This window comes from Falco peregrinus, chromosome 6 (assembly GCF_023634155.1).
Source record: "Falco peregrinus isolate bFalPer1 chromosome 6, bFalPer1.pri, whole genome shotgun sequence".
Lineage (NCBI taxonomy): Eukaryota > Metazoa > Chordata > Aves > Falconiformes > Falconidae > Falco > Falco peregrinus.
Window position 1 is genome coordinate 38,482,499 of NC_073726.1, and position 19,353 is coordinate 38,501,851.

Below are 19,353 nucleotides of genomic sequence, written 5' to 3' on the forward strand. Positions count from 1 at the left end.
TGCTCATACCTACAAGATAATGAAATTTCAATGCCAGTACTAACATTGCTGCTTCTATAATCCTTATAATAATAAATACTCCTCTGCTGCCTTTTGTTTCTGACACAATCGCTACCAAATTCGAAATGCCTTCTTAAAGCTGTCTTTTTTTTTTTCCCTGTCTCTGAAGATGAAAACATATAGGTTACTACTTGCATAAGAGATTAAATTCAGACATACAGCATGGAGCTCCCATCCTGAATTCTCCACATAACATTTTCAGATAGTGCAGTAAAAGCTGTATTATATATTACAAATTTTTTTCAGCACTGGCCATAAAGGTCTGGCTAGAACTAAACTTATTTTAATACAGGGGAGGGAAGAAGAAAAAGAAAAAAAAAACCAAGGGTGGCACACTAGCATCCTTACCACGTGCTTCACCAAGCTGCATCAGGGGCTGTTTTGAGCTATAGATAACTAAAAAAGAAGTCTGCCATCAACTTTGGCTTTTACAGGAAAAATTACTAGGTTTATAACTCCTTTTCCCTCTTTTTTTCTTTTTTTTTTTCTCAATACCAGGCTATTTTCACAGAACATGTCATTTTATTGTCTTATGAGGTGAACATCTACTGCACTAACGGCCTATTATCATCACAACTCAAAGCTACATCTTCATATTCCAGTGGTAACTTAAAAAATGCCTCAGGGAAGAAATCACCAAATTGTTAAAATCAAATATGCTTTGAAGAATATTTGGGGTCTGTATTTAGGGGTGGGGAAAGATGTGCCTTTTAATTAATTTTTAATTAAATCAACTGTGAGTTTTAAAGTTCAGAGCATTAGAAACTACTTTGATGTTTCACTTCACATAATATGAACCTTTTAGCATAGTATAAACAATCATGTTCCCCCATCTTGAAACAAGCCTCACATCATGTGAACATGCAACTGAATCAAAAGCAGCTGCCAACTTAAGACAAACTCATCAACTCTATACATAAAACAAAATAACCTGAGATATAACTCCAATAATAAATGACTGGGCAAATGCATGCTGTAAGTGGAAAATATTTAGAAAGACATTAAAGGTATTTTGTAACTTCTGTTCTATTAGAATAATCTGTAACTTATTTAAATCCTTTGACATTCGTATTAAGGCACATGGTATCACCTCTCAGTCATAGGAGAAGCAGTGAAACAACAGTTTGGATATTCAAAATGCCAAATGTCATCCTATGACCATCATAGCAAAGGCCTTCACTAGAAGAGTCCCCAAAGTCCCTGCAGGTAGGGCAACCCTTTCCAGGGCAGCATATTAAAAAGAAAATTATTTCCTAGGATTCAGCTTAGCAGGTGCAACACTCCTCCCAAAAGCTTCCGCGCCCACTGCTGCCACTGAGGGACACGGTAATGGCAACTAGAAAAACAGACACTCAACAGAAGCAAGCCAAAACAAGAGTATGCTGCCAGTAACTTCACCAGCTGAAAACACATTTCACAAATTCATCTCAAGCACAGGTGTGCATAAAGCTTTTTCTTTGTGACAAAATGCAGGACTAATCTCCCAGGAACCTCACCACAATTTGGTGATCAATGAGAAGTCAAACTGATTTGCATTACACCACCTGTCATGTTTCTAGCCAACTTGATTTTTCTGACAGCTGCACACTTCTATAGGGTTATTGTTTTACAGACAGTTCCATTCTTCTTCAGAACTCGAGAAAGGTGTGTACCAGAAATTATTTCTCCTGTATTTGTAACAAACCTGCTATCACAATATCAAGGCAACCACAAATGCCCTATGGTTTAATAAACCAAAGGGGAAATCCTGATGGAATACACTCCACTAGCAACGGATCCACTTTGACTTGACATCCACTGATTTAAGAAGCATCTCTGGTTCTCCTCCTTGCTTACATACTTGGCATTTATTTAGGGTAGCGTTTATGTATGGTGTGATCAGGTCTAAGATAGAGGAACTGTCTATACTGTGTGCTGACTAACTGGCATCCAGCCTAATCCAGAATATAAAAATCTCACCGTACTAAGCACATGAGCCGTCTGCTTCATTTTACAGAAGGTCATGAATTCCAACCAGGGTGACAAAAAGCCAGAAATCCCACAGCCAAATCCACTTCATGAAGCCTCCTTGCACACAGGCTTGAGCTAGCATTAAGGGCATTCTCTCAGTTCTTCTAATCTTTGATAACAGTTACCAGTCATTTTCTCAAGAATAAAGTTGCAACTTACTGCACAGAATTAAAAAATCTTACAGAAGATACTTTCTTTAGTACATGTCAGTTAAAACATGGTGGATTTCAGTAAGCTGAATTTTATTTTGCTAATGTTGTATTTTTTAAAAAGCAGAAAAGATACCTCTCCTAGGCAAGCAAGGGACCAACAGAAGTTCAGAGAACTGGATCACATGGTCAGCTGAACACTAACACTGTTTTTCAGATTCTATGAAAACAAACTTGTTCCCATGAAGGCCAAATTGGAGCCCAAAGCGATACTTTGCAGCTGATACAGAGAATGTTGAGAGAAGGTATTTAGATTTGTCAGCAGTTCTGTTGTAAACCACAGCAGTTCAAGTCAGCCTTGGACTAAAAGGAGAAGGGAAAGTGATTGGTACTCAAAGAATAAAACAAGTTCTCACTTGGCCAGGACCTTGAAGAAAAAAGGAGGAAGGAGGAAAAAATAAAATCATTCTGTTAAAGAATAATGCTTTAAATACTGTCAGTCATGGAGCCCAAAGAAACAAACTTAAGAAAGGCAACTCTTTATATAAATTAATGAGAATAGAAAAATGTAGTTGAAAATAATGTGATGATCCAGTTCAGAAGTTTATCTGACTGATGTCTCAGACAGCCATATGTACATGCAGTAGTCTCTTACCACTTCAATGAATTAAAAGGTAACTAAACCGATTCAATGGTATTTCAAGAGTCACTTACCCAGTGAAATAACTAAATTATATTAGCAAACAGAAGAAGATAGTCCGGTCTTTGAACTCCACAATGGTCCCACTCCACAAGAATATCTTATTTAGCTACTCTGAATCCATCCACTTAGATCCTGAGATCCACTCACTGGGCTCTGTAACAGCAGCTAAATTATTTTTATTACAGAAAGAGTTGATTATGACTCCTGTCATTAGTCACCACCCCACACTGCATATTCTTTGAAGGGGCAAAAACGTGTTCCTTTAATTCAACAACTAAAAGGCCCCTGAATATCAAGTTAAATACTCCCAGGACCTCGTTTATTTTAACCTGACCTGTTAACTCATGCAAAAACTGCAAACTGTCCTTAATATTAGATTTTACAACAAAATTAGCTCAAAGATTTAGAAACACTTCTAAGTACAGAAAACAGTACTTTAGAGTTACAGGGCCACAGCATATGTAAACACTGCATAAGAAAAGTAATGCTGTGCTAAGCTAGGCCCCACGAAAGCTGAGAGCATCATAACCAGAGGAAGATTTATTTAATGAAAGATCAAGTTCTCCTTAATAAAGCAGACTTCTCTTGTGCAGATTACATGGGAGTCTGGTTACTGCTCGTGTCGGGTTGCTTGCACAAGTGATGTTCCCCTGCCCCTGTGTCTGGTGTTCTTCCACTGCCAGTGTTTGTATATGGGCACCCAATGTAGTAACTGCTCCAAATACAAACTTCTGATTAAACTGTCAATTTTTGTACAGAACACAAGACATCACTCCCTGGCACGGAAATATGCACAGGCCACTTTTCAGCCTACCCTTATCAGCAGGACCGATATAATACTTTTTCTTCTTTCAGTCAAAGCACCTGAAAGACAGCCAAGTCACAAATCGGCTCCCCATCTCAAATGAGACTTTTAACATGCCTCACATGCAACCATGATAATTTGCTCCTATTTTCTCTAAGCAACAGATAAGTGTTCCTACAACAGGTGAAGCAAGCCTTCTACGCAAAGATCCCTTCCTTCTCCTCCTCCATTCCTTAACTATCAAATATGAAAGCAATACCTATTTCCAGCCTTCAGCTGCCAGGTCCACACCTCATGGAGAGTTAAGGATTTCGGAAGTTTTCAGGACCACTACTTACTAAGGCATTTACCTCCGTACTTTATCATGAAACAAAAGCCATCACATGGGTCTAATTTTTGGATCACACGTACCCTGGTGCTGGAAATGGGGAGCCTGCATGTTTGACAGGATTAAAATGAACTTCTGTCCTGCTCATATTTCTGTTCCTTGGTCTTCAGTACTTAGGTTAAACAGTTTTACCTGACTGATCCAGAAACCCTTCCGCAGAAACCCTCTCTCTTTCCACCACTTTTCAAAGTTAAACATACGTGCATAGTAACAAAAAAATCTGCTGATCAGTCTTTAAGACACCAGCCTGGACAGCTGGGGGGGGGATCAGCTCCTGCAGCTGGCTGGCTACAGCACGTACCTGCTGTTCACTTCAGGCATAGCCTAAGTCACTTCCCACATACCAACTTTTCTACTACTAGCAAGCTAACCAGAGATGCAAAAAACCCAATATTTTTTTTGCCTTTATTTCAGAAAGAGTAATACAAGATGCTTGTCTATGCCTACACTACATAATCTTTGCATACTTCAATAACATCATAATGCAAAAATCATAATATAGCAGTTCAAAATACATCAATCATTAAAAAAAATTGCACCGATTCTTACGCTGATCTCACAATAGCATTGAACCTTAAACTTACTCATTTCAGACATTACGACAAACAATGCAGGTCAATTCTCCCATTATGCAACATGCAACCACCATATTCTTAATCTTTTAAGCAGTGCCAAAGAATATGCCAGTTTCTGTACACATAAGCACTATTGGTCATGCTGAAATCCCTAGTGCAGTTGCAAGAGTTTATACAGCCAGACACTTCTCTCATGAACCATGAAGATACTTTGCAATGAAACGAGTAGTTCTGAACAAGAAGACTTCCATAATCTTAGCTTATGTATCTGTAAGTGAACACACTAGATCAAGCTGTTGGTGGACCAAACAGCAAGATGACCAGGTTTTGCTCCTGAGGAGCAGAATTCTTCAGAAGAGAGCAACCCAGCAAGAGAAAATTAGTGCTCTAAATGAAACATCTGAACTAAACTCTTCCAAGTTTACAGGCTAGTGTGATCCTAGGCACAACTATGTATAAGAAGTCACTGAGAGGAATTTCGCTATGATAGATGTTATTAGCCATCAAGAAAGGCATTAAGGCACTCTTGCAGCATTAACAAATTTGATCTATCCCAAACTTTTCTTTGGGGGCGAAAAGCCAAATCATGGGATCCCTGCTTCAGTGGAAATAAGATTAATTATTTAGCAAACTATCATCTCCAAAGCAGAACTTGACCTTCAGTTTTTATTATTACTAATCAGACTTTAGAGAGATCATATTGATTGGGTGCTGCAAACACAAGATACAAGGACTGTGCACTATGAGAAGGAGTACAGCATGGTGAGACTCGCATCCATGCACTTGATCACACCTCGGATCAATTAGGAGACAGAACACAAGACAAGCAGTCCTAGTTATGGACAGCAGGGATAACTATAAAAGATTACAGACAACTGCCTTTGTAACTTGCCCCTACTGTATTATTGTATGTAATTTCTAAAAGAAACGCACTTGCAAACAGCGTTTTCCCACAGTTACATAGTGGGGAAAGGGTGAGATGGAGAAGCTGACAACCAGCACACCAAGTACTCCTACATACCCAACATTAACACTTGATGCTTCCTCTGAGGCAGATGGACCACTGCTGCTTTTACTATTATTTTCAGCACAGCATAGATTCCTCCATATACGGCAACACAAATGTCTCCAGTACACACAGATGAGTAACTAGAAAGTGATCTTAATTGCTACATAAATCACATGTGGCTACTTAGCATAGCCAAATACATATCTGCATAGGAAGCACTCTCCTCAAAACTGTCTGCAGTATTTTGCAAAAGACCGTGTGCACCAAAAAAACAGAAGGAAAGCCACAATTACTCTTCCCAAGTCAATTTATATCTGTCTACAGAAACATTTGGGCTTTGTTACAGGCACCTAAACACATACAAAAGCTTGGCAATACTGTAGTCAGGTAAGCACTGCACCAAAACTGGAGGGGATGACAGCACAGTTTCAGTTCCACTGCGGTATGCCACTAAAGCCTGCAGGATGTCCTGGTTTTAAAGCCTTTCCTGAACATTGGTCTCAAGAGGTACAAATCTGTGTGTGTGTGATACTTTCTAAATTTTTTTTTTAATGTAAGTGCATATATGCATACATACATAAAATCCCTACTATTTTTACCTGCGAAGAAAGTGCAGTACCTGGCCCTGCATACTGCTTGCAGAAGCCCCCAGGGCTTCAGCTGCCTGTCCATTAGGAGAGTTGAATGACAGAGACCTGTCACTCCCACTTCTCTCTTCCTGATGCTTCCATTGTTTGGCTTAGCTCACAAGTACACCGTCATAGGCAAATGCTGCGTTACAGATCCACCACTCCATCTAAAATCCTCCGTTAATTGGTTTATTTGCAACTGTTAATCCAACACTGGTGCCACTGGCTTTTTACACAAGCAGCAAACAAACTGCAGTATCAGTTTTTACTTAGTTTTTCTTCATAATTTTGCTCTTGCAGCAGCTAAATGCTAACCAGCAAGAACCTCTTCAAAACGGTTATTCTGATATTATTCTTACACACAGGTCTACAGCTGAAATAAGAGATCATGAAAACAGGGTACCAAATTCTCTCCTTTCTCAAGTAACTGTTTATGAGATTTTTTAAGTATCTTCAGTGTATTCAGATGACCCTGAGCTCAGTTGCTCTGCAAATTCCTTCCCCCAAAAAAACTTCCCCAAATTCACCACACTTCAGTTAATTTTAAAAGAACCAGTTCAACATTATTCTGCATATGTTTGGAGAAGAGCTGAGTCACCATCCCTGGAGGTATTGAAGAGACATGCAAATGTGGTGCTAAGGAACATGGTTTAGCAATGTACTTGGCAGTGTTGGGTGAACAGTTGGACTCTACGATCTTAAAGGTCTTTTCCAAACTAAATGATTCTATGACTCTATATGTCTAAAGAAGCCTAAGTCTAAACATTTTGGACCATGAGGCTACAGGTGCCCAATACTTTCTGACTTCAGTGAAAGTTCAAAGCTCCAGCAGTTGTGCTCTTCTGCCTTTGAGCTTAGATTAAGCTACAGGATTATCCCAACTCAATTACATCACTTAAATCACAAAACAGCCACACATACTAGGTACTCCTGATCTTACCAGTGAGAAGCCTGAGTGTTGGGAGTACAGTAGCTATATAGGTGAATCAAAGCCTTTTTTTCTCCAAATAAAAGGAAAATTAAAAAAATCCAGTGTTTATCTGGTGGTATTCAAACAGATGTCAAGAACAAAGCCCATATCACATTGCTGGTGCTCCAAAAGTTTATGCTAACAGAAAAAACTGCCCGAGACACACCTATAGTATTATATATATATATATATAGTATTAATACAATAGATTAAAGGAAAAAGTCAAAAGAATCACCTAGTCTGAATACTACCTGCCACTCTTGCTGCATCCATGGCACTTAAAATAAATTGCTGAATGTAACAGCATTCATTAGATATTTTAGTGGCTTGAACTCTTCTTGGGAAAGTATGTTAATACATCTCTCCTAAACTTATTTCTTAAACTTTTGTGATAGTTAAGTCTCCAAAATTCAAATTCTCCAAGACACAGCTATCAGTGTCCTCTGCACAGAGTATAAATCTCATCTTACCTCCAGAGACTTTCAGATACCAGAAGGGGACTCTGACTTCACCCAAAAATGGCCACCACACTCATCCAAGCCACTGACACACACACCCTGCATCAAGTGCTCTCAGAGAACAGTAAGGCAAAAACATAGTTAGGACCACTAGTTTACTCTGACAGTGGTGTGGGCTTAAAATAGACACAATCTCTACCCCGCTTATTCCTTCAACTCTTAACTTTCAAGTATTTTAGTTGCGACAATGTTTATCCCATAATATTCACTGACTGCCAGTGGATTTTGGAAAAAAAAAACCAAAACCATAAAATGAAACATTACTGGATATTTTTAGTTGTTTTTTTTTAAAATAAGTTTCATGACTACATGTCAAACACAAACCTAAACTTTTTGGCTCCAAAGCGGGCCTATAATTAGAAACCTCATTTGTTCTGGTAGTCAGGAAAGCTGTTTTCCCTAGGGAATGTTACTGAAAGGAAACCCAGGAAGAGTTGCAATGGCCAAAGAACGTGAAATTTATTAATAACGGACACTGGTAACACAAAGCCATACTAACTAGACTTGCACAGCTACAAATTGCATTTTACTCCTAGAAATCATTTTCTTCCTAAATAAAATGCTTTTTTGGTCTCTCTCTCAATGAAGTGCCTCAACTCACTGTGCAAATTCACGTGGAACAGACCTACTAAAGGGCTTCTGCACCCAGAAGTTCATCTTTCTCAAGCTTGCACCAGCTCATCCATTAAAAAAAATAATTGCTACATCTTTCCATGCAAACCTCCTCTTCTGACAGTGAAATGCAAGATGACTGGTTATCTTGCCAGGACTAGTTAGGGATGAGACTTTCACCCTCTGCCTTTTGCCTCTCTCCTTCATACCTCCACTGCATTTTTATATCCGCTTTCCATTTCCAGCTTATTTTTATGAACTTCCTTTCCCAGCCCCATTACCACACCTGCAAATTCCACTGACGTGCAGAAAAGACATCCACAAAAACAATGTCATGGCAGGGGGCACTGGGTGCGGGTGCAGGGGAAGGAACTAAGACAGCAAGTGGGTCTGGAAGCCGAGAAGACTGAGACGAGTAAGAGGAAGAGAGAGGGAGAAATTAGACTTCAGATGCAAGGACCAGTGTTAACAGCGAAGCAACAAGCACGTTCTCAGGTGCAGGAGGAAAGCATGCATTTCTGGAAACTCTCCATGGAAGCAATTGCATTTTTCTTGCAAGTGCTTGCACAGAGCCCTACGTGAAATGGTGAAAAACAGCATAAACACATCGCTGCTTTCTTCTTTAAAGAAAAGAGCAGCATCCAAGTGTCAAACTTCCTATCTCCAAGCTAATTTGCATTAGACATCAAGCAGAGCCCTCTCACATTTTGCATGTAAAATATTCATTATTCAGATGCTGAATACAAGCTGCAGGATTTGCCCTCTTCTAACAACTGGGATCCCTGATCTTCACAGCACTGCCAGCTTCTGAAGCAGTGTTTCCCAAAGCACAGCAGTGTCCGCCCTCACAGATCCCTCCTGTATAAGGGCAGAGAGATACCTCACCCATCATCTCTTCTCCCATTTCTAACCCTTACAGTTCCAGTGGAAGGGGATACCTAAATGCAGAGCAAGCAGAACCAAGCACAGGGCGGTCCCCAGGCATTTACAGTGACCCTCCTCACGGAAGACATGAGCTTAGCAAGACAGGGAACTAACCCAGACACCAACCACAACGCTTGAAATGCCATCGTCCATCAAGCCACCTGAGAAAGAAGTATTGCGAGAATTTACATCAACACTGTTCAAAGTGGGAGAATATGGGGGACTGGTGTGTGTAAGGGAAGCACAGAAAACATATGCAGGAAGATGCATATCCCTCCAACACATGGTAGGGCTTGCAGGAGCAGGCATGACTTTTTTCACTTTTCCTGAAAGGATGGATGTGGGTGGGAGGAAAGAGGAAGAGAACAGGGTTAGCTTTCAAAAGTTTGCAAAACATCTAAATGTTGGTATTTTCTCTACAGGGAATGGACAATTTCCAAATGCTTGATAATACAGAAGCATGAGTCTGATCTTGCAAAAGCCTGTGTACATGGGTAATTTTACCTCACATGAGTAGTCACACTGGCAGGACAAAAATATTTACAGTTACTCTTTTTCATGTATTAAATGAGTCACTGCAAACATGAAACAGGGCCGCACTGAGCTTAATCTAGCCTCTGATACTTAAATTTTACAACAGCCACAGAAGATGAAAAATCTTAACTAAAGCTAAACTCTCACAAGCAACACCACAGCATAAAGCAACCTGCATTTTATGCATGCTGCCCTCAGATTAAAAGTTATGTCTTGCCTAAGAACGAACTTTGGGGCCACTGCTCAGCCCCAAAACACCATGCTGCCTGTCCTATGCTGTAATGGGTTTTATGCTTCATTTTTTTAGAAGTGGTCTATATAGAGAGAAAGTCTTTAACCACTCCAGGAAAGACTAGGCATCTTAGTACCTTTGGGCTTTGCCTATCACAAGATTTTTACACCAGAATTGTTCCTGTCTTAGCTGCAGAAATTGAGGTACGTAAGTAAGCCCATCACTGCCCCATAAAATGGAAAAAAAAAAAATCACCCAGCTACTTAGTTTCCTTTTTTCCTTCTTTTCTTTGGAAATCCATACAAAACAAGTCCAAACACTACTACAGAGTTTTTCTGCAGGCATAGCTGCAAACCAAACATTCTAACCCCCTTTCTGCGAGAAAGGGGGTAGAGGGAACTAAAACGGAGGGATAAAAGTAATTGCCAGTACTTAAGTCTTCTACAAGAAAAGAAACCCACACTGCAAAACTTAATATCCGTATGGTTGAGAAAGACACAGAAACAATAACTAACAGCTCCCCTCTTTTCTCTTTGCTCAAGGGGACATAGTATGCATTTTTTGACTAAACCTCAAATACAAACCAAAAGTAACATCCTCATCCGTACAAAGAGGCTTATTATGACTGTTATTGCTGGAAGGGGAAACTCACTCTTACTGGCCACATGACTGTTGAAATCTACATTCAGCATTGTTTGGGGGTATTTTTTTTTTCTTTCCTCTGTAACTCAGCAGCTCAGAGCAACTGGTAATAACTTTATGACTAGAAACATTAACTGAGTGTTTCTGATGCCGCAGAGTCAGCAATACACATGAATTTGTTCCAGGCTACTAAATACATACTTAAACATGTACCCTGCAGCACCTCACTGCAGCATTCTTTTGGGAAACATTACTAGGGCACAATATCATTTTTTTTCCCATCCTTCCTGCCTTGGAAGCATTAACATCGCATACAGTGATTTACATGTTTGCACAGTTTACTACTTATACAACTAGTATTTAATAACACAACTCATACAACAACGTTATACAGATACATGTGGTTTTAGGATCTGAATCGAGACCTGGGCCTTCTCACATCTGATGCTACAGTAGCTATGCGCTGCTTGACAGCAGTTAGGTATTTGTTCATACAGTATGGTCACACCACGGCCCTCCTCTGTAAGGGCCAGGTGGCAGCCAACGCTGGTCAAATAGGTTAGCAAGTTCAAGGATGCTCGGCCGGACTCGCCAACTTCCGGAGGGTCCCTCAGGTTACTGGGAGGCTGAAACTCCAGATGACTGAGAGGAAGATGACCCCTGACCCCTGAGGAGGGGTGCAACGATAAGCACCCATGACCAGATAAAAAGCTAGTCCCAGCCTATTTGCAGAAGGTGCGTGAGCTCAGGTGTAGGGAGAGGGTGCGTCCAGGCTCCCTGCCAAACTTTGCAAAGGAAGCTAAAGCTCAAGAAAGCTCGATGCACTTCCTTGAACGGGAGCAGGAGTTTCCTGAGGAGCAGTTAGAGGGCTTAAGTTTTAAGCAAATCACAAACAGGGCATAACAGATGGAGAACCTCACAGAAACAGAAATCATGGTTGGCTTTCTGCAGCACAACATAGCCTAGAGGAAAAGCTGTGGGCAACGAACAATGATGGTTCTTGACAAGCCCCACGGGGGGGGGGGGGGGGGGGGGGGGGGGGAAATCAGAGGGCATCGGAGATATCCAGGTTTTGACAAGCAAGTTTATAACTAGGCCTCCATAGCAGCAGTAATATCAACACCAAAGTCCAGTGGGGAAAAAACACCAGAAGTTTGTACAAACAGGCACTGAACAGAGAGAAGCCACAGGCACTGGTGGGAGCAGGCAAAGAAGAGCTAGCATAAACAAACAGGCTCACTAGCTCAGAGTTCTCAAAGGTACAGACCACCTGTGGAAAGAGATCCTGCGCTTTGGGAAGAGAAAAATAAGAGGGGCTATACTGCTTAGCTAAAGAAATGTGACGTTTACCCTATATGGTTTAACAACTGCTCTAGATTGGACAGGGGCTGTTCCATTTCATATCCCTGCCGCCAGTTTTGCCCCTTGGAGAGGGGAACGGGGTTCGTTACGGCAAGGCTTCCTCAGCACACCAACACTTCGCACTCTGCCCACAGCCCTGCAGGTTCTCCGGTGAAATTTCAATGCCGACCACAAAGGAGTTTGGTTTGGGGTTTTTGCCTTGGTTTTAATCAGTTCTTCACTTCAAAGCCCACTTGTAGCCGATTTCCTGGGCTTGCGTGCTTAAACCAAGACACTTAAACACTTCTGAGGGCCTTTCTCCGCCAACAAAACAGCTGAAGAGGCTGTCATTCATCCTGAAATGAGCTCCGAGAGGAGTGAACAAGCAGACCTTGCCGTACCCCGCCGCAGAGCTGCCAGCAGCGCCGATAGCAGAGCTGATAGCGCGGTTACTCACCACAGAAACATGTGATTTCTGATCACATCCCCAGCCCCCCAGCCCGCCGGGCTCCGCGGGGCCAGGCTTGCAGCCTGGCTCCCTCGGGCCGGCTCCCCAGCCGGGCACCGCGGCGGGCTCTCGGAGCTGGCGGAGGCCCCTCCGGAGGGACGCCGGGCCCGCGCAGGAGCCCCGCTCGAAGCCCGGGGCGGGAAGCCCTTCCCCGCCGCCTCCACGGAGCCGCCTCCTCCCCGCTCCGTGGCGGGGCCCGGGCGGCACCCGCGGGTCCTTCCCCGTGGGGGAGGGGGGGGCGGCGGCGGACACGTGGAGGCCGAGGCCGGAGGGAGGGAGGGCAGGGGACGCGGCCCGGCCCGGCCCGGCGGCTGCTGCCCCGCGGGGCGAGGCCGCCCCTCAGCCCGGCGCACGGCACTTACTTGAGGGGCGGCCCGGGTCTTGCCCGGCGGCCTCCTGAAGAAGGAGGTGCGGGCGGTGAAGAAGAACTCCTCGGACTCCTCCTCCTCCAGGCTGCTGTAGCCGCTGCTCATGCTGCTGGTCCAGGTCATCGGCGGCGGCGGCTGCTGCTGGTGCTGCTGGGGCCGGGCGGCGGAGAGCGCCGTCCCGGCCGCCGCATGGGGCCCCGCCGCTGCCGCTCCTCTCCCAGCGCCGCCGGGTCCGGGGCGCAGGAGGAGGAGCCGCTGCTCCGGCGGCCCCGCTCCCGCCCTCCGCTCCCTTCCTGCCGCACAAGTTTCCGCGGGCAGCGCCGCGCCGAGCCCGGCCAGGCAGCGGCGCCCCCGCCCGCCCCGCGGGACGCCCGCCCCGGGCAGCAGGTGAGGGGCGGGGGCCGACCGCTTCCCGCCCCCCGGGCCTCGCAGCACCGGCCCGGCACGGGCAGGGGGGTCCCGCCGGCACGGCGAGCCCGCAGCCGGCTGCGGGGCCCGACCGCCGCGCAGGGGGGAGGCGGAAGATCTGCGGATCCTCCTCCCGGGCTTGTGCCGGGAGCTGGGCGCCCCCTCCCCAGTTACCCGCGGCGAGGCGGGCGCGGGGCGCCTCGCTTAGCCGTGCCAAGCCCTCCCTTGGCAGCTACGCGGCTTGGCTCTGCTGCGCGCCTGTAAGAGCAACGTTCTTAAAAACGAACCGACGGCAGAATGACGGCGAGCCTCTCCGGTACTGCTCCTCTGGTAACCTCTGGGTTTAAGCTTTGCAAGCGGCAGCAGACCCAGTGGTGCTGAGCAGCACGGCCCTGGCCTCGCCTCGCCCCGCGCCACTCGGGCCCACGCGCTGTTCAGTCAGTGGAATTCATTGCCCCGGGGATGCGGCGCGGAGTGAGGCTTGCGAAGGCTCAGCAGAGATCAGATACAGTGAGGCCTGTGAGGGCTCGGCAGAGATCAGATAGGTGTACAGATGGCAAGAATATCCAGGGCTGCAACTGGGGAACGTTTAAAAGCACAGAAGGCCTGGTTAGACGCAGGGCGTGCATCAAACGTGTCATTAGTGGGGGAAATGACAGACAATGCCTGAAGGCCAAGTCGCTCCATAATTACCTGCTTTAGAGTTTCTCATGTCTTCCCTTAATTTATCTAGGGCTGGTCACTGTCACCAACAGGATACCGGGTTTAAGGTACGGCTTCCTAAGGCTATGCAGCTGCCCAAAAAAGCAGGCTTGCCTTTCCTGCAGGCCCTCAGCCTGCGCTCCCGCCGTGCCCCGTGCCACGGCAAGCGGTCCCACGGGGGGAAGTGAGTCACATCAGCCACCGCCGCCACCGCAAACGCCCACAGATGGGGCTGAGGGGACCAGGAAAGAGGGCGGGCTACACCTTTCAGCAACAGCCCAGCCTCCGATTAAACGGTGGAAGCTGTGTGTTTACCAAGCCATGGTCTAAGCCAATATATCAGTTCCCATGGTCTCAGCACTCAGCTGCAGATGTATCTGGGATGCCATTAGCTGACATCTCCTGTCTCTCTTCCCCATCCCCATCTTGCTGGCCTCTCACAAACTCGTCATCTGCTATGTGTGGCCATTCCTATTCCTCCACCCAAGTGGGGACTGGATCTGTTTCTGCCAGGTAGGTGCTATTCGCACACCAGTATGTCGTACATACCGATAAAGTCACCTCAACACCAGCAAAATAATTTCCACTGACAACTAAAACCAGTTAATCAGTTTGGGAGGTATTAAAACCTTACTTTCCCATCAACTCCGATTCTCCCAAGATTTTTACATGGTGTTTGGCATCTGGCAGACTAGAAGGCTGCGTAACTTTTCAAAACAAATACTTGAGTCTAACAGCGTAGATGCAAATGTGTTAGATCTTGAACCTACTTGTTGGCACTGTAAATCCCCATGGTATTCAAGATAGCTTTAAGTTGAATGCCAAGTTACTTGAATGCGACTAAAACGTATTAAAATGCTTGCTTTAGACAAATGATCTTTGTGTTACCTGGCTCACCAAGATCAGCCCTATGTCAAAAGGGAGTTCCACCAGAGATCTGCCTCTGAACTTGTCCAAGACCCAGTAACCTCAGTTTACAAAGCTTTTGGATAAAATGCCCCTAACCATGATCACCATTAAGGTGAAAGTTTTTAAGTCACTTGGGTATGCTACAAAATGGGATTTGTGTTTTCAGACTATGAAGGTGTTTTTGTCTGCTGGCACACTGGATGGACCTCCCAGCAACAAAAGGCACTTGTGTATATAGTTTGTTTGCTTGGCCACAGCTTCAAACCTGATGGTGCATGGGTGGACCATCGAGCTGGCAAAGAGAATCCTTGAGACGATAAGCTGCTGCAAGGAAGCTTGGGTCCATCTGTGCAAGATCAGTTGCAAGTCCTGGACTTGAGTTTATATGTTCTCTGGAGCAAGGCATGGCACTCACCTTGTCTGTGTGAAGCATCATTTACATTGGTAACACCAAATGTACATTATCATCTTCTGCTGCTACAACAAAGAACGATGAAGAAAATATGTCTAAGTTATTTGTGATGTCTTCCAATATGAATTCACTCCTCTGTTTTTAAGTGTACTGATTTCGACAGTGATTTTTCTGCTTTTATTTTTAGTTTTCAATTTAACAGTGATTTTTTACTTTGATTTTTTCAGATGTGACACTGAATCAAGTAATTCACATGAAGGTACAAACAGATGTGATGCCTTTCAATTTTGATTTGCTTGGTGCTTGCAAATAACATATCCGAATCCTGGCAAGTATTTCGCAAGGCTGATGCTTAAAGATGAATTGGTACTCCTGTGGGTTTCAGTGTTCCCAAGCTACTCTGTTTATAGTTTTAAGGTCTCTGTCCGCAGACAAGTACTCTTCCACGTTCTCAAATTGACTTCTTGATCTTACCTAGGTAAAATTCATCCAAGGCTCTTTGCTAGGTGCTGCATTGAAACTCTACACTACCAGCCTTGCATTAATTTTGGTTCACTCTGGCAGGCCTCTTAAATAGTCAACCAAAAAAAAAAATAACACTGTATAATGAAAACAAAGACAGTCATGTCTCAAGATAAGGTTAGTAATAAGCTTTCTGAAAGCTAACTTGTTCTTAAGGAGAATTATTGAAGCGTTAGGTAAAAATAATGAAATTAAAAGCCAAGGAATGTGGCACAGGAGAGAGATTTAAAACATAGACAAGCACTATGACACTCCCAATCAGTTCTTCCAAGAAATAATTCAATCCAGTGAGAAATTAAGCTGGCAATCAGTTATCACAGGATCACACAGGCAACTGGCAAGAAAAGGGAAATGCTTTTTAAAAAAAAAAATGATAATTGAGTAGCAAGTATTGCTACAAATGCACCTGTGAAGAAAAGGAGAATAAACTTTTTTTGGTTTTTATTAAAGCTTGGTGATGCAGATAGAATTTTAGAATGTTTTTAAACTATAGCCTATTCAAGCCGGTTAAAAGTGGTGACTCAGGTAACGCAACCGAAAATAGTAATGGGCACTCTGTGTTCCAAAGCAAGACTCTTGCGAATAAACAGCAATCACAGGCAAAGATAATCTGTGTGATATACAGTTATTTGTTGTGTAGGGGGAAAACCAGTATCTTAAATCACTGTTATATTCAAGGATAAAATTCAGTCTTAAATCATTTCGTGGTTTTGGAGAGTCACTTTAGAAAAATGAAACATCTAGTATAGCTTCCAGAAAAGTGAAAATGAAAGCTGAACTTCCTAAATTGCAAAACAAGTGTGAATAATTTCATGAACTTGGCAAGGATTAGGACTTTCAAGTACCCTAACTGAAATAACCCTTAGAACCAGACATCAAATTGCATAAAGGTGGACTGCTTCACAAGGTCCTGCAACTTCATTTATTTATCTGCATTAAAATATTACTTTATTGAAGTGATCACAATACCACAGGAAAGTATGGTTGAACAGGAGTACAAGGGGTAATTCAATAAATTCATCCCCTGCTCTGAAGAAGAACCAAGGACTTTACAACATCCCTTATAGACCTTCATCTAACCCATTCTTGAAACACAGTACAGTAATATAGCATCTCCCCCGTAAGTCATCCCTTCAAGTGTTTAAGCTATTTGTTGAGTTAGAAAGTTTTTCTTAACATCCCATTTTAAGTCCTTAACCTTGCCCGTTTGCTTTTAGCAAAAGAAAGAGATGGAGAACAGTCCATTGCTATTTTTTATAGCAACCTTTTGGGTACATGAGGACTCTTTTTGTTCCCCTCATTCTTCTGCTTCCCAGACTAAACAGAGGGACAACTGATAAAACATCCTATAGCGTTTACATTAACTCCATCAGCAACTGCATGATGTTTATTAAATGTTTCTAAAACATCCCCTCAGGCCTTTGACATAGAAACTTGGAGGACTCATTAAAATGGGAAAGCTACTAAACATTCACTGGGCCAGTAACGCTGCTTTGAGCCTCAGAACCAAGATGCTCCTTTCTGCACACAAGCCTTGGTCTTTTCTCCAGATTTTTGCCAGACTACATCAAAAGGCACTGAGTCAAAGGAGCAAGAATGCTAAAAGCAAGGTAGGGAGGGCATGGGCTTGGAGAGTCCTGTAGCATTTAAAACTACATTTCTATTAAAATAAAAACAGTAATGTGGAGATCTCCAGAGAAGAGTCTACAGATTGCTCCTTTCCTACCCTCCCCTGACTTCAGTTCCCCCTGGGTGAAAACCTGCAAGGGTGCTTTCATGCTCCAGCAAGCAGGACCTGTGGTGGCCCCTGTAGCTGGGGGCAGCAGCCTCTGGAAGGGTGGGAGCAGTGATGGGAAGCAGGACGTGGGCTGTGGGATGGAAAGGGTCTGAGCAGGGACTAAACTTCCTTACCCCCTCTAAAACCTCCATTAGTATCCCCCCAGTTTTACCAGTGTTTTACCAGAAGAGTTTCATTAACAACCCTAGCAGTATTTATAGTTGTTATGAATTTGCAAGACGCCCCCAGCCCCTGGCTGCTCTAGGAATCCTGCTGGTCATTTCTAGAGTCCTGCTGGTCTCTCTCTCCCCCTCGATTCCTGCCTTTATATGTCTTTGCAAGCCCTGGCGCTGATCCTGTAAAGGCTTGACTATGGGCTTAACTTTACCAATGACTTGTCGCTATGGGACATACTAAATCTTAAAATATGCTTAGGACTGAATTCCAAAAGGGTTCCTACCTAAGAGAACATTGGAATTGGCTTCTTTGTAACACATTTATGGGGAAATACAATTATTCCATTATGTTCAATATGGAAATTCTGGCTGTATAGCAAGGACTACCCAAAAACAAGTCGCAGAGCAAGGAAGTTTGTTACAGGCTGTCCCTTCAAAATCAGAATAAATAATTCAGAAATGCTGTAGCTTTAGTTTTTTCCACGTTCCAGCTGAAAACAGTGGTAATTTCAAATGATCAAAGCAAAGCGATAAAGTTGAAATACAACCAACAAAGAACATCCACTCAGGCCTGTAGTTTCCTTACACCAGTAAACTTTCTGTTTACTCATTTCTCCCATTTGTCTTGAATTAATAGCTCAGGTCTGTTTAATACCACTGACAGCAATGACAATTACCCTTTGATTCACACTCAGCAACTTGTTAATTCAAACAAGGTCATTCTAACCACACAGGCACATGAGTGCAGCCTGAAAACAAACAGGAGCAGCTAAACAGCCTCTCTCCATCTCCTGGAGAAGAAATGCCATGGGGATATGTACTTGTTATGGCAGATACAGCCTTAGACAGTATTGTTAGGAATCCTTTTCCAGCTCCTAAAATTCTTAATTCTGCCCAACCTTTAAGGCCCCTTGGCGCAACTCTTTCATCCAAAATCCTCAAAATGAAAGGGATACCTGGAAACTAAAAAAACCCCATGTAACTGCTTTCTTACTCACATGTTCACACACTTGCAGTCATGCACCAGACATATGGTCTTCATCTACCATACTTGGACCGGTCAGAAGATAACAGAACTCAGAGCAAGTTCACCTCCACAATCCCATCTAGGGGCTGTGCTCAGAGCAGTCAGACCTACATTATTTTGAAGTGGGATAGAAAGGGGATGGAACAAGGAGATTGTGCTTGTCGGCTTTCTTACAGTGCTGCAAACGTGGCCACCTACCCATGTGCACAGCCTTCCTGAAATCAATAGAGCTACTCATAATTTTAAGTATGCACATAGTTTGGAGGACTGGGGACTTTATCTTGGTTGCTACCAAAGATAAAATTGTACCTTCCTGACAGTTTTGGAGTAACCATAGCCCTCAGGTCAGAGTGTGACAGTTTCCCAGGATATTCAACAAACACCCCTTTTCATCTCAGAGTTGTGTCATTGATCCAGCTTAGCAAGATGACTCAGTACTGGGT

At 43.7% G+C, this 19,353-nt stretch overlaps 1 protein-coding gene across 2 annotated transcripts in view; it reads right to left on the minus strand.

The window, feature by feature from the left end:
* Positions 1–19,353, minus strand: part of RASSF3 (Ras association domain family member 3) — a 111,831-nt gene that overhangs the window by 40,818 nt on the left and 51,660 nt on the right. Inside the window, exon 1 of one of the 2 annotated variants that reach the window (XM_055808354.1) lies at positions 12,972–13,265. The exons of the other annotated variant lie outside the window; for it this stretch is intronic. Coding sequence (XP_055664329.1) covers positions 12,972–13,100 — 129 coding nt within the window. The 5' untranslated portion in view covers positions 13,101–13,265. Of the gene's footprint in view, positions 1–12,971; positions 13,266–19,353 lie in introns of those variants that run through there. 2 annotated transcript variants of the gene reach the window in all.